At 48.6% G+C, this 11588-nt stretch overlaps 5 protein-coding genes across 5 annotated transcripts; 3 read left to right on the forward strand and 2 right to left on the reverse strand.

The window, feature by feature from the left end:
- Nucleotides 1-2099: 2099 nt before the first annotated feature.
- On the reverse strand, nucleotides 2100-3286 carry BDW70DRAFT_145916 (uncharacterized protein). Its single transcript, XM_073738504.1, has 5 exons — nucleotides 3067-3286; nucleotides 2965-3016; nucleotides 2466-2908; nucleotides 2354-2417; nucleotides 2100-2297 (listed from the first exon to the last, which is right to left on the reverse strand). Exons 1-5 carry the CDS (start codon nucleotides 3275-3277, stop codon nucleotides 2162-2164), a joined length of 906 nt encoding a protein of 301 aa, XP_073590598.1. The 5' UTR covers nucleotides 3278-3286; the 3' UTR covers nucleotides 2100-2161.
- A 2220-nt stretch (nucleotides 3287-5506) lies between these two features.
- BDW70DRAFT_165120 (uncharacterized protein) lies at nucleotides 5507-5954 on the forward strand (the record flags this gene model as incomplete). Its single annotated transcript, XM_073741653.1, has 2 exons — nucleotides 5507-5698; nucleotides 5757-5954. The coding sequence occupies 2 exons, from the start codon at nucleotides 5507-5509 to the stop codon at nucleotides 5952-5954; spliced, it is 390 nt and encodes a 129-aa protein (XP_073590599.1).
- Nucleotides 5955-6154: 200 nt separating this feature from the next.
- On the reverse strand, nucleotides 6155-8288 carry BDW70DRAFT_165121 (uncharacterized protein; the record flags this gene model as incomplete). The annotated part of the gene is made up of 4 exons (XM_073741654.1): nucleotides 6155-7224; nucleotides 7276-7544; nucleotides 7591-8126; nucleotides 8178-8288. 4 exons carry the CDS (start codon nucleotides 8286-8288, stop codon nucleotides 6155-6157), a joined length of 1986 nt encoding a protein of 661 aa, XP_073590600.1.
- Nucleotides 8289-8463: 175 nt separating this feature from the next.
- BDW70DRAFT_145924 (uncharacterized protein) lies at nucleotides 8464-9052 on the forward strand. Its single transcript, XM_073738505.1, has 2 exons — nucleotides 8464-8693; nucleotides 8748-9052. Exon 2 carries the CDS (start codon nucleotides 8777-8779, stop codon nucleotides 9011-9013), a length of 237 nt encoding a protein of 78 aa, XP_073590601.1. The 5' UTR covers nucleotides 8464-8693; nucleotides 8748-8776; the 3' UTR covers nucleotides 9014-9052.
- Nucleotides 9053-10328: 1276 nt separating this feature from the next.
- BDW70DRAFT_145925 (uncharacterized protein) lies at nucleotides 10329-11588 on the forward strand (the record flags this gene model as incomplete). Its single annotated transcript, XM_073738506.1, has 1 exon — nucleotides 10329-11588. A coding segment is annotated over exon 1 (1121 nt), but the record flags the coding sequence as incomplete, so codon positions are not given.

Here is an 11588-nt window from a genome sequence, read left to right on the forward strand (position 1 = left end):
GAGGCCAAGACTGGTCCCTGCCGGAATACTCCTCTGGCGGTTCCAAGGTAGCGCAGAAGCGCCACATCTAACTGCATAACTAAATCAGAATCCACAAGCCATCCCATTGTGCGGCAGGTACATACATTTATCCCATACTCCATAAACCTTTGCCACTGTTTCTTTACCGCGGCAGATCCCAAATCCATTGCTGATTCGGGACTGGATGCAAGGCGCGCATACTCCTCAGTCGAAAGGGACTGCCCAAGGGCCTTATTAACCGGCCTACTTGTAACAAAGCAATAGCCTTTTTCGTTCATTTTGATCTCGTCGGGGTCGTGAATGAAGTCCTCGAATGGGAAGCTGTCGTCATTCGGCGGCGGGGATAACCGAGCTTCCATCTTGGCAGGGCTTGAGCTTAGATAATACGGTTCTGGAAGGAAGATGAGACAACAAGGTACAGCTACAGGGACAAGTCCTCAAGGCCGGTGAATGCTGTGACTTATATATTTAAAAAAACACAAGGTTCATCATCGAGCGCTTTCCTGGTGGCATTGTAGACTAAACTAGGAGTAACTCATGTCTACCAGCTAGAAAATACCTCCATAGCCTGACTCTCTCGGCATAGAACTGGAATCCAACGCAGTCGCATGTGCACCTGGTAGCGTGGCAGCCCCAAGTAAGCTTGCGCGAGTCTGCCGCTGCCGGTGACAATCCTGTTAGCTTGTTTAGATTACCCAGCCCAAGAAACGTACCAGATTATTGATTCTTTTTACTTAGGGAATCTAGCCAGCCAGCCTTCACTTCCACCCAAAAGCGTTCCCAAACTAAAATAAAGCAACGTATATCACTTCTTCCTCCCAATGCATTCTGAGGTGCATCTGACGTGCTGTCAACGTATAATGCTCGTTGATGCGGCTGGCCATTCATTTCGGCGGTGGAGGAGGTGCTCCTGGTTTCTTGACTCCGGTGGTATCGTAAGCGCCTCGCCTGAGATTCGCCTCCTGCACCCAATCCGAGAGAATCATCTGAGGGGGTTAGCTGCGGAAATGGATAAATTTCGAGAATTCACTTACAGAGAAAATTAGGCGAATAATATGAGGTCAGTAATGTCGGCGATGTTTTGCCAATCGCGCTGGCAGCCTCCGAATCGAGGCAACCTTTATAGAATCTACAGTACATCACGCCCCTTGGATTACGCAATTAGACGGCTTGGATGAAAAAGCTTTGACCTTGATGACTGAACCACGCAATACCTTGTTCCCGGCCCTAAAACGCTTATCATATTCGACAGCTAGCCTACATCATTGAAGTCTAAGCTAAAGTCAGGATTTGATGCAGGTTCTAGAACCAGGCCAAAGCTCGCTCATCCTAACTCTCGGCCGGAAGTACGGTGATTCTAAGTAGAATCGTGTAGGTTTCTCGGCCCTTGACCACATTGTAAGCTTGCGTAAGTGTGGCTACCAAGGAACGTACCAGACTATGGATCAATTCTTGGGATTACAGACAGTGCAGTATTCCTGCTTGCAAGGATAGTCCAGGAGTACTGGATTCTTGGTAACTGGTTCTGGACAGAAGTTGACGCACACAACAACGCGTGGCTTGGACTCCTTATATCCGCAACTGAATTCGACACGACCGTAGGAACACATACTGAAAAGACAGGAGATCAGCCAATGTAGCAACATCATTAGGCATGTTGCTTACGTTATTCAGCAATGTAAAAGGAAAAAAGAAGTATATCCTAGGATGTCAAAGACTGAGATAAAGTTATCGTGAACAGGCAAGATGCAATGATAGAAAAGTAATAGTAAAGCAATGAACAAAGGGGAGAAGACATAGGGCTATATACTAATTTGGTGTGAGACAAACTCCAAGATTTACTTCACCGCATTCCTTAACACCAATTCTGACAGGTGCTCTTCTCCTTTGATTCACTTTTTTCACTACAGGTGGCATCCAAGCCACATTCGGGGTAGAAATCCTACAAAGCACTATTCATATAATCGCAGGCACACTTCTTTCGGATGCAGTCTTGCGGCAGAGTTTTTTTTTTTTTTTTTTGACTTGGTGGCTTCTGTTTACTGCACTCCGAGCCAGAGTTGGGATTGGGCAGCATAGAACTGGCTCCGATAGCACCGAGAACGCGCTAGTCCCAATGCTCAAGAGAAAAGTCAATTGATCAAATAGGTCTTAGTTCACCATCTGTTCGTTGAGATGTCGACGGAGGTGGTGGACCGGCATCATCCATCCATCCGTCATAATGAAGTAAAGGATTGAAACCATGTCCGAGTACTCCGGACTCGCGGATATTATCCCTAGAGATGCAGCAAAGAATCAGCGACTAATCGTGCCTCGAGCCTCTAGAATTTACCTTGCTTCCGGATCGGATCCGATTTCAGATTCAGTGTCGTGCTGTCCGGAGCTAGCTGCTAAGCCTAATATTGTATGAGTACAGATTCGAAGCGAAGGGGGTATCGGTATACCTGTGGACTCGAAACCCATCAGTCTATCTTGAGGTACATTTGCACGCTGAGACGTTGGCTGACTAGATATAGAGGGTAAAGCCAAATCATCCGCTGTCGAGCCAACTAGAAAGCGGGTAGATTCCTGTTCTACAGCGCTCACTGTATCGAGAATGCCGGATGATTCGTCAACAATATCTTGATACGTCTCATATGATAGATCAAGAAAATGCTTCGGCTCTTCGGGGGTAGGTAAAACAAGAATGGATTCATGGGGTAGAGGATGTTGTTTTCCGGGACATGAATTGCGCAGCGTCGGGTCAGCCATCGCTCCTTGACGACCGCGTTTTTTGACCCCTTCGCTCGGTTTCGGTGTAGACACAGCCTTAGATTCAAGGGATTCAACAAACGTGCCATGGTGGAAGTGGGGACCAGGTTGTTCAGGCGCTTGTTCACGCTCGAGGCTAACATGCATAAGAAATTTAGCTATTGTCCTTTGCTCTAGGGATTCGGAAGCCACCTTAATCTTGTTTCAGGATCAACCCCATGCGGTACAGCACTGCCCGACAAGACTAGCATTCTGTTGTGAGTTGGCGCAAAGGAAAAAGGCTAGAAGACATACCTGCGAGGTTGACGGCATCACCGGGGTAAGGATATTGAAGCGGATCAACGAGTTCTGGGGCTTCACATACACACATGTTGCTGTGATTAGGATCAGAATCACTGCAGCGTGAGGATTCACCAACATGTGCCTCGCCCCAACCGCAGATAACTGTGAGTACCTTGCATTTTCCGAGTGGGATAATCTTAGGCAGCCAATGCTCAAAATTCATGGCTAGACTCACATAAATGAAATGAAACGCCGACAAGTGCAACAGGTTGTACATTTTTATACATATGGCGACGGCTTATTAGCTAGGCGCGCCGCGGCAAGCGGCCTGTGATCTACTCCCAGAAGATCAAGCACTATTGCTCAGAATAAGGTAATCAGTAAGCTAGGCAATAAGGAAACCTAAACATGGTGCACTGACGTGTCCGATCAACTTGCGCGGGGATAGTTAGGTACGTGGTCTTAGGAGACATGGATCACCTTCCCCATGATCGTTCGTGGGAATAGCCTAAGCCCGTTTTTGATTAGGTTTTCTGTTACAGAAAACCTAATCAAAAACGGGCTTAGGCTATTCCCACGACTCGCCACGCTAGACCAATCAGACATGCAGTAGTCCCTCAGACTGGATGGCACTAGCAATGGCGCAGGATCGGTTTGTCTACGATCTGCAGCGAGTGAAGGATAAAGTACCATAGACCAGTTCTTCCGACAATCTATCCCGCCACGGTTTCGCCTAGTTGGTGATACACCTACGGCGATTCTTGACTCTGATGACTATCTAAAGTCAATTTTTGCCTTTCGTCACAAAAGCCCAGGAGTCCGTGAATTATTGCCGTCCAGATGCAGAGACTCGCTTCTTAGCATTGAGAATACTCAGCCGCCACTCTTATTTCGTTGTGGACGTCAACAATTTCGATTATAACTATGAAACTGCTCATGAGGTTACTACCTCAATCCCTGTTTAAGTTCTCCGGCTGTCCAAACATGTCAAAATTTCTAGAAACCCTACGGAAGATGAGAATCTGGCTAAGATTCTGGCCACAATGCATTGGGGACACGGAAGAGACCCGCTATGTAAGACGTGCCCATACGTCGGGGTTCTCTAGCTACAACGAAGCGATGACTTAAGGGGAATCGACCAATGAACGGGCTTGGATTCGTACGGAAAGGATTGCTTGGAGATCTCCATGTACACATCAGCCAGGAAGGCCTTTATATAGCCGCCAGTGCTCGGTGGCCTGGCTGCTCCAAGCAATACCGCTGCATTCCCGCGTCGGGCCAGTATAGGAAACGACCTTCGGCCCCCAGTATTCCATTCCTCTGCATTGGCCGGCGGGGCGCCGACCCGCCGGACGCGGGACCTGGGCATCAACAGGCCGGGATGGGATTGTAGCGGTCAGGCTCGCTGGGAGAGATAGTTCTGGTCGACGATTACACCAAGCCAGTTGTATACCACTCGCCGCGCGGTCTTCGTTCTTGATGCGGCATTTTTCCCTCCCTTACCCAGTCTACGGCCATTATCTCTCTGAACGGGGAGTGTTTTAAGGACTCGTTTTGACCGCCATGCTCTGAGAGGCAACAGATAACCCCGTACCTATTCCCGCGGACTTATCCTCCCTAATGCCGAGCAGAAGGGGTTGCTCGTGGTTCTATGCTCATCTGTCGACAAATTCGTTGTTCGTTTTTGGGTGTGGGTGTTTGGGTTTTTCTGTATGGTGCAGGCGCATTGATTTCCGTCGAGGATATTTTCATTGATAGTGGATCTGCGACGAGGCAAGCGGCGAGACAAGATTCGAGATTAGCCCGCGGATTCTCGAGGCATTGCAATGACCTGAAAAAAAGGACTTTTAGCTTAACTTGGTGTAATTTAGAACAAGTAAAAGGGGAGGAATAAGAAGAGATCATAGATGTCTAACCAATATGAGCCGACTCTTTCTCAGAAGCCATCGATGAGGAGGGGACGCAGAGCTACCACCTAGTTGTTCTGAGCGCCGCAGTGTTTATAGCCACGATCGGTGTACCCTCTTGAGAGGGCGACCGGGGATTCCCATGACTGCCACACAACACCTTTCCAAAGAGCATCCCGCAGCGGATAGCATGAAGGTTCAGATACGTGTATTGAGAAGGGCGTTATTGCTAGTCATCTCGTCGGGCGGTTTGCCTCAAGAGTGCCTTGCCCGTCATATCACCGTTAGGAGGAACAGGATAGACCGGAGACTTGACTGGAGAAGTTTAAGTTCCGAAGCAACGACACGTGACAGGTGCCCAACGGACCGAAGATATTTTGAGCCCCTCCCCCTCATTTGCAAAACTGCGCAGAAAGACAGCAGCTTTGGCATATAAAGGTCCTAGACGCAAGAGGGCTTTCAACTTCACAGTGAATTAACGTCGGTATTTCACTCAAACCTCAAGCCTGCCTCTGTAGGAGAAGTATTGATCCGCCTTTGTCCAGATGAGTGATGAACCGAAATCTCCGGCCGAACCGCTTCGACAACAAATCAAAGAAATAATTTCGAAGGCAGACGGCGATGGTCCGACCGATGTGGAATGCCTCAAAAGCAAGGATGGGAGGATCACATATATTGGATCTTCGCTTGGATTCGCCGTGGGTGGTTTGATGGAAGTACTAGGTATCAGTCCCAAAGTATGTTTATGCAACCGCATCCATTCATTGTCTCTTCTGGCCGCTAAGATGCTCCTAGTTATGGGGATACACTGTCTGGCACTTCCCCAATGACCGACCACTCGACAACCCGAAGAAGGATATGTTGATCGTGTCTCTCTCCGATAAATCAAGTATATCACCAGGCGGACCACTGACGGACTTCCTCACAAAAATTACGCATGAAGCACCAGTTATTGGCTCAGGATCAACCGTAATTGTTTTTCTGCGTTACTAAACTGTGAATTGTCATACTCTACTTTGGTTCCGATTACCACCTCTTATAAACGATGATCATGTACCGATTTGAGACTTGGCCCTGAAATGTGATAAATAGCCGGAAAGTAAACGTTCATTACTCAGGAAACACAGGGTAGCTCTGTTGTTCCCTCATCCTAGATATTGCGCGGCACCCAATAAAGGTATCCTTTATGTAGGCTATTGCACGAAGATGCTTTGCAGTTCGTGACCGGTCGGTTGTTGGTCGTGGGAATGAGGATCAAATTCCAGTGTATCCAGAGTCGAAGATCGCTGGCCAAACTGGGACATGCCGCGCGTCGCAGTGGTTGAGGCATAGTATTGTTGACCTGGTGTTTCCCAGGACCTGTGCTCAGGTTGTTGGGTATGAAATTGGGAGCTGAATGCCGCCGGACCTGCAACTGAAGACAGCTGGCTAGACTGGTCCGTGGCGGTTGTTACTGTATCTCCAGCATAGGACTGGTCGCCAATCACGCCTTGGGATTCGTGTACAAGTGGTTGTTGGATAAAGGCATGGAGGTTGAATAGTCCTCTATATGGATTCGAAGCCACTTGACTAATCGGGTTTCCACCGGGCGATTCCGCATATGAAGCGTATAATTGTGGGCCAAGGTCTCCCTGAGATCCATGCAACGGCGGCTGTTGAATGAAAGGTTGGAGATTGAACGTTCTCCCATCAGTATCCGTAGACGAATGACTATTCTGGGTTCCATCAGGTGTTACCGTGTGTGAAGCATATAATTGCAGGCCGAAGTCTCCTTGGGATCCGTGTAAAGGCGGCTGTTGAATAAAAGGTTGAAGGTTAAACAGCCCGCTCCCTAGATGCACACACTGTTGACTAATCTGGTTTTCGCCGGGCGTTACCGCATGTGGAGGGTAGAGTTGCTGCCCAAGGCCTCTTTGGGTTCTGTGCAGAGGTGCTCGTTGGATGAAAGGTTGGAGGTTAAACGCCTCTGTCTCTATGACATTCGGCCGCTGTGCGAGCTGGCCCGCTTCATGTGGCACTGCAAGCGGCTGTTGATTATACACCGGTTGGTTGAGACTGTCTTGGAATCCATCAGGAGATACTCGCTGGTTATTACCACCGGGCAGTTCTCGGATACATGGCCGTATATTGAGAGCAACGGGTGATTTGCCGGTATTCATGGCGTTGTCCTCAATCTGGGTCATGAGGTGGGATACTGTGCAGCCAGATTGGTTTCTTGTTGAGGCACTCATGGCAAGTTGCTGAGGTTCCAATGGTTGGGAATCTTTGGCACATTAGTGAAGTCTGCATCTAGAACAGAACCAATTTTACTTACCATGAAATGTATTTGATGGTACCTCACCAGGCCGTGGATTTATTTGTGGTTGGCCCTGAAAACTTATATGCTCCGTCCCTGATTGGCTTTGCCTAAAGGCACTCTCCAGAGTTTCTTTGAGAGGCTTTGTAAACCGCAAGACCTCATTCTCTGCCAACTCATGCAGATTCCGCCTTCTGGCTTCTTCACAAATTCCCTGGTTTTTCAAGAATTGGATCATGGAAATGCGGTGCTGATTTACTGGTGATTTTGGGAGTTCCTTTGACCACCTTAAATCTGTTAGAATCCGACAGCAAGTAAGTTTGAGTCACTTACACAGATTCACCTCCAAGATTGGGAAGAATGTATAGTGCTCCCAGTCCCTCAAGGTCTTCTGCTATTAAGTTGTATCTCTCCCCGAGACTAATCCATGTTCTCACCTTGGAGGTGATCACGTCTAATTGATCATCAAAACAGCCAGACTGGAATATGGCCTGCGCAATGAAGGTGGGGTCATAATACTCGTATTGATGCCCTGGTTGTACTTCTTGCTTCACGCGGTAGAGTGCAACGTAAAGTAATCTTAGGCGGATCCTGTCAAGAGTCTGGCGCTTTTCATAAAATACCACCTGAGAATAATAAAGAACCAGAGGATTCGTCTTTGGTGAAAAGGCAGTGGACGAGACGTCATGGTTGCTTGATCCAGCCGGAAACAGCTCTTCATGCTTGTCTTGCAATTCTTGAATAGCTGGTGGAACAGTTAGACAGGTTTTAGAGCGAGTTATGGCCTTCTTAATGACGGATTGTCGGGGCTTGCAACGTATATTCTTTGGAATGTATTCGTAAATGTCCTTCAAAGCCTTCAGTGTATCCTACGGAACTGCGTTAACCGTAGTCCCAATCCACGAAAGGGGTGATGATACCTTGTTACTCCATAATGATTTTTCATTCAGCTTTGACTTACCCTCACTCTCAGCACGCTGACAAGCGGCGAGAACATCCTGAGCTAATACTCTGCTCTCAACGATGCCCATTGTATCATTGGTCTTAAGCTGGGTGATAAATGAGAAATGAGCGGGGTTGCGAACTCGCTGATCCACCGGGTCGAAGAGTCACATGTTATTTATTGGCTAACTAGTTAACGTTAGTTTAGTTAACAATGTAATTCCAAGACGGTCCGCAAAATTCATTGGAGCCGGCTACCATTCGGCTCAGCGTACGTCATATCCAAAGAAAAACCCAAAAGGACTCCAAGTCATGCATATGCCTCTCGCCAGTAGAGAACCTATTGCCATGAACGCCCTTTGTTCCTGTCTTGGCTCTCAGCCCGGAGGGCCCTTCTCCCTGTTCTCGGATGGCAAAGTCAAAATCGGATTACTCGTTGAGTACAAAAATGCAGGCTATTAGCAGTCCACTGAACTTTGAGGAGTGAAGATGCAGTACGGGTTTACTCGTTGTTGAGACACGTTGCTGCCCAACCTGACCAGTTGCAGCTGATGTAATCCATCTGCCCCGCTGGATAATGTCGCGCGCGGGAGCAGCATTTTGTAAAGCCTACCTTTCATGGGAAGGAGAGGCAGCCAGCAGCCATCGCAGTCGGAAGGTAGCCCCATCTCCTTCTACAAGATTACTAACTAAAGCAACCTCAAGTTGGCTTGTCCACCATCGCCTCCCCGCTCCACCAAAGAAGCCAAAGTCTTTCAATCCGCCGAACAGCAGAGTGGCTATCCTGCCATCCCATTGTTGTGTTGATTGGTAACATAGGCGAGACAATGCCGAAAATAACAGCACAGGAATGGCGTTGAGAAAAGGAATTGATGGTGAAGATGGATGAGATTTAGTTGTCCCTGAATTGGTGAGAACTACATACATTTCGAGACACGAATTACCCCAGAGATTTGCGCAAGAAATTCGGTCCCTTTCCGCGTGCCAATGGACCCACTCACCGCCTTACATCTTGGTAACCCGCAGGGCGCGAGATCCCTGGCGCCATTTACCAGAAGCACATCACAACAGCGATCCAACCTAGGCGTAACACCTGGTGAAAGATGCCTCACCAAGACACCCTATATCTGGCACTACTAAGAGAGAGAAAAAGGTGTTAACTGTTATAAAACCTGATGTTGCGCCCATGACATATGTGAGCGATGCTCAGAGATTAGTTGTGGCGGGCAAGAGTGGGGCAAGGTTGGTAGCCACAGCAACTACTGAGCACTAATTGTGCGGAAGATAAACAGGATTTCCTCGACCACTCTGCGGACGCGCCCGCGGCCACGACTATATTCACACTTATCTCTTTCTCTCTCTGCATTTGTTTCAGGACAAACTTCCCTTTTCGCCATCTTGACACTGGTTACTTATTCGACAGTGAGCAGAATGTCTCAACAGGAGATAGAGAAGCTGCGCCGACGTTTGGAGAACGAACAGCGACTGCGAGAAGAAGAACAGCGACTGCGAGAAGAAGAACAACGACTACGACAGCAAGCCGAGGAGCAGCTGAGGCTTCAGATTCAGAACACTACACTTCCCGAATTCCTCAATGCCTGCCATTCGCATTTATTTCTTGGTTTAGACGTCCAGAGAGACAAAGACTCGTCGACAAAGGGCAATCCTGCGAACGCCGACCGTAAGCTCCGCCCAGCTAGGATTCAAGAGTGGACCAGCTTTCCGGACGAACAAATTTTAATATGGAACGACCTAATGAACACTGATTTTGCGACTGAACGCCATTTTACACCTCTAGTGGTATTGACGGAATATGGGAAAGAAGTGCGAGGGAGAATGCTCAGCTCAGAGCTAGACCTGAGTTACTTTGAACGGCTGACAGTTGAGTCGCGTGTCGCTTCCGTGGTCCAGCAGCTATATGCGAATCCCCAACTTCAACAAACCTTCAATCTGAATGGAGATGTCACTTTCGAAAACCACGCCAACACCCTGACAGATGATTCGACCATAGCGGCGGATATGAGCTCTCTAAGCCTGAGCCAGATGCACCCTCGTCGCTCCAGCCGCTTGGCTGCAAAATCGGCCAGTGTTGGTGCTTCAGCCCAAGCAAAGAGAAGCCAGAGGGCAGGTCAGCCTAGGTCCAGACCTCGAGCAGATCAGTTCTGTGTCTATAATAAGGGCCTGGAAGGGAAGGTCCCGGCATTTATCATCGAGTACAAGGCACCCCATAAGTTCTCCCTTTCCCATATTAAGGCCGGGCTTCAAGACATGAATCTCGATGAGGTGGTTCGCTTGCAGAAAGATGAATCGCCGGATGTCATTTGTCGTCGAGTTGTGGCGGCAGTGATAACACAGACATTCTCTTACATGATTCACGCGGGCATAGAATATGGCTATGTGTGTACTGGTGAAGCATTCATATTTCTTCGTGTGCTGCATGACGACCCTTCCACTGTTTACTACTACCTGTCAGTGCCAAAGGAAGATGTTGGCCCCACAACAGGATGGACTGGCAATCCTAGTGATGATAACCGACTGCACCTGACTGCGCTAGGCCAGGTACTGGCTTTCACTCTTCGTGCCTTGCAAGCACCGACCCGAGATGTCGCTTGGACAAACCTGGCAGTCCGCAAGCTGGACACCTGGGATATGGTATATGACGATCTTCTTGACGAAATATCAGAGAAGGATATTCCCTCTTCTGCTTTCAAGTCGCCAACGCAGAGTCGGAACGAATATTGCCGTGTGTCTCCAGTCAAGACAAGGTCAAAGTCTGCTCGTATTGCGCCCTGTAATCCTGCACAAGACACCAGCTCCCCAAGTCCTGATGATGATGATGCTGGTGATGGCTTTGATCCTAATACCCCTAGCCGGCTACCTCAAGAGCGCCGGCTGGCTTATCCGTCAGGTCATCATTCCAATGCAGCAGAGCTCCAAGGTTCAGGCTCCCAAGGCAAGTCCCGGAAATATTGCTCCCAGCAGTGCCTTCTGGGCTTGGCCAAGGGAGGGAAACTAGATCGGCAATGTCCAAATGTATCAGATCATGGGGTGGATCGACACCTACTGACCCCAGCAGACCTTATTTGTCGTTTAGACCAACAATTTTTCAACAACAATCAGCAGCTTGATACACGGCTAGGGTGCGAGTCATTGCATGTGCACGGGAGTCGCGGGGCACTTTTTAAAATCACATTGTGGTCCCATGGGTATACCTTTGTAGCAAAAGGCTCACCAGTCGAGTTTGTTGCAGGCTTGAAACATGAGGAGTTTATTTACTCACACCTCTCTTCAATACAAGGGATATACGTTCCAGTGCTACTTGGCAGCCTGCAACTTCGCCACCCATTCTCCTATGATGGTATTGCCGAGATCGTCCACCTCATGTTCAT

The sequence above is a fragment of the Aspergillus foveolatus genome, assembly GCF_047715535.1.
Source record: "Aspergillus foveolatus strain CBS 279.81 unplaced genomic scaffold BDW70scaffold_206, whole genome shotgun sequence".
Classification (NCBI taxonomy): domain Eukaryota; kingdom Fungi; phylum Ascomycota; class Eurotiomycetes; order Eurotiales; family Aspergillaceae; genus Aspergillus; species Aspergillus foveolatus.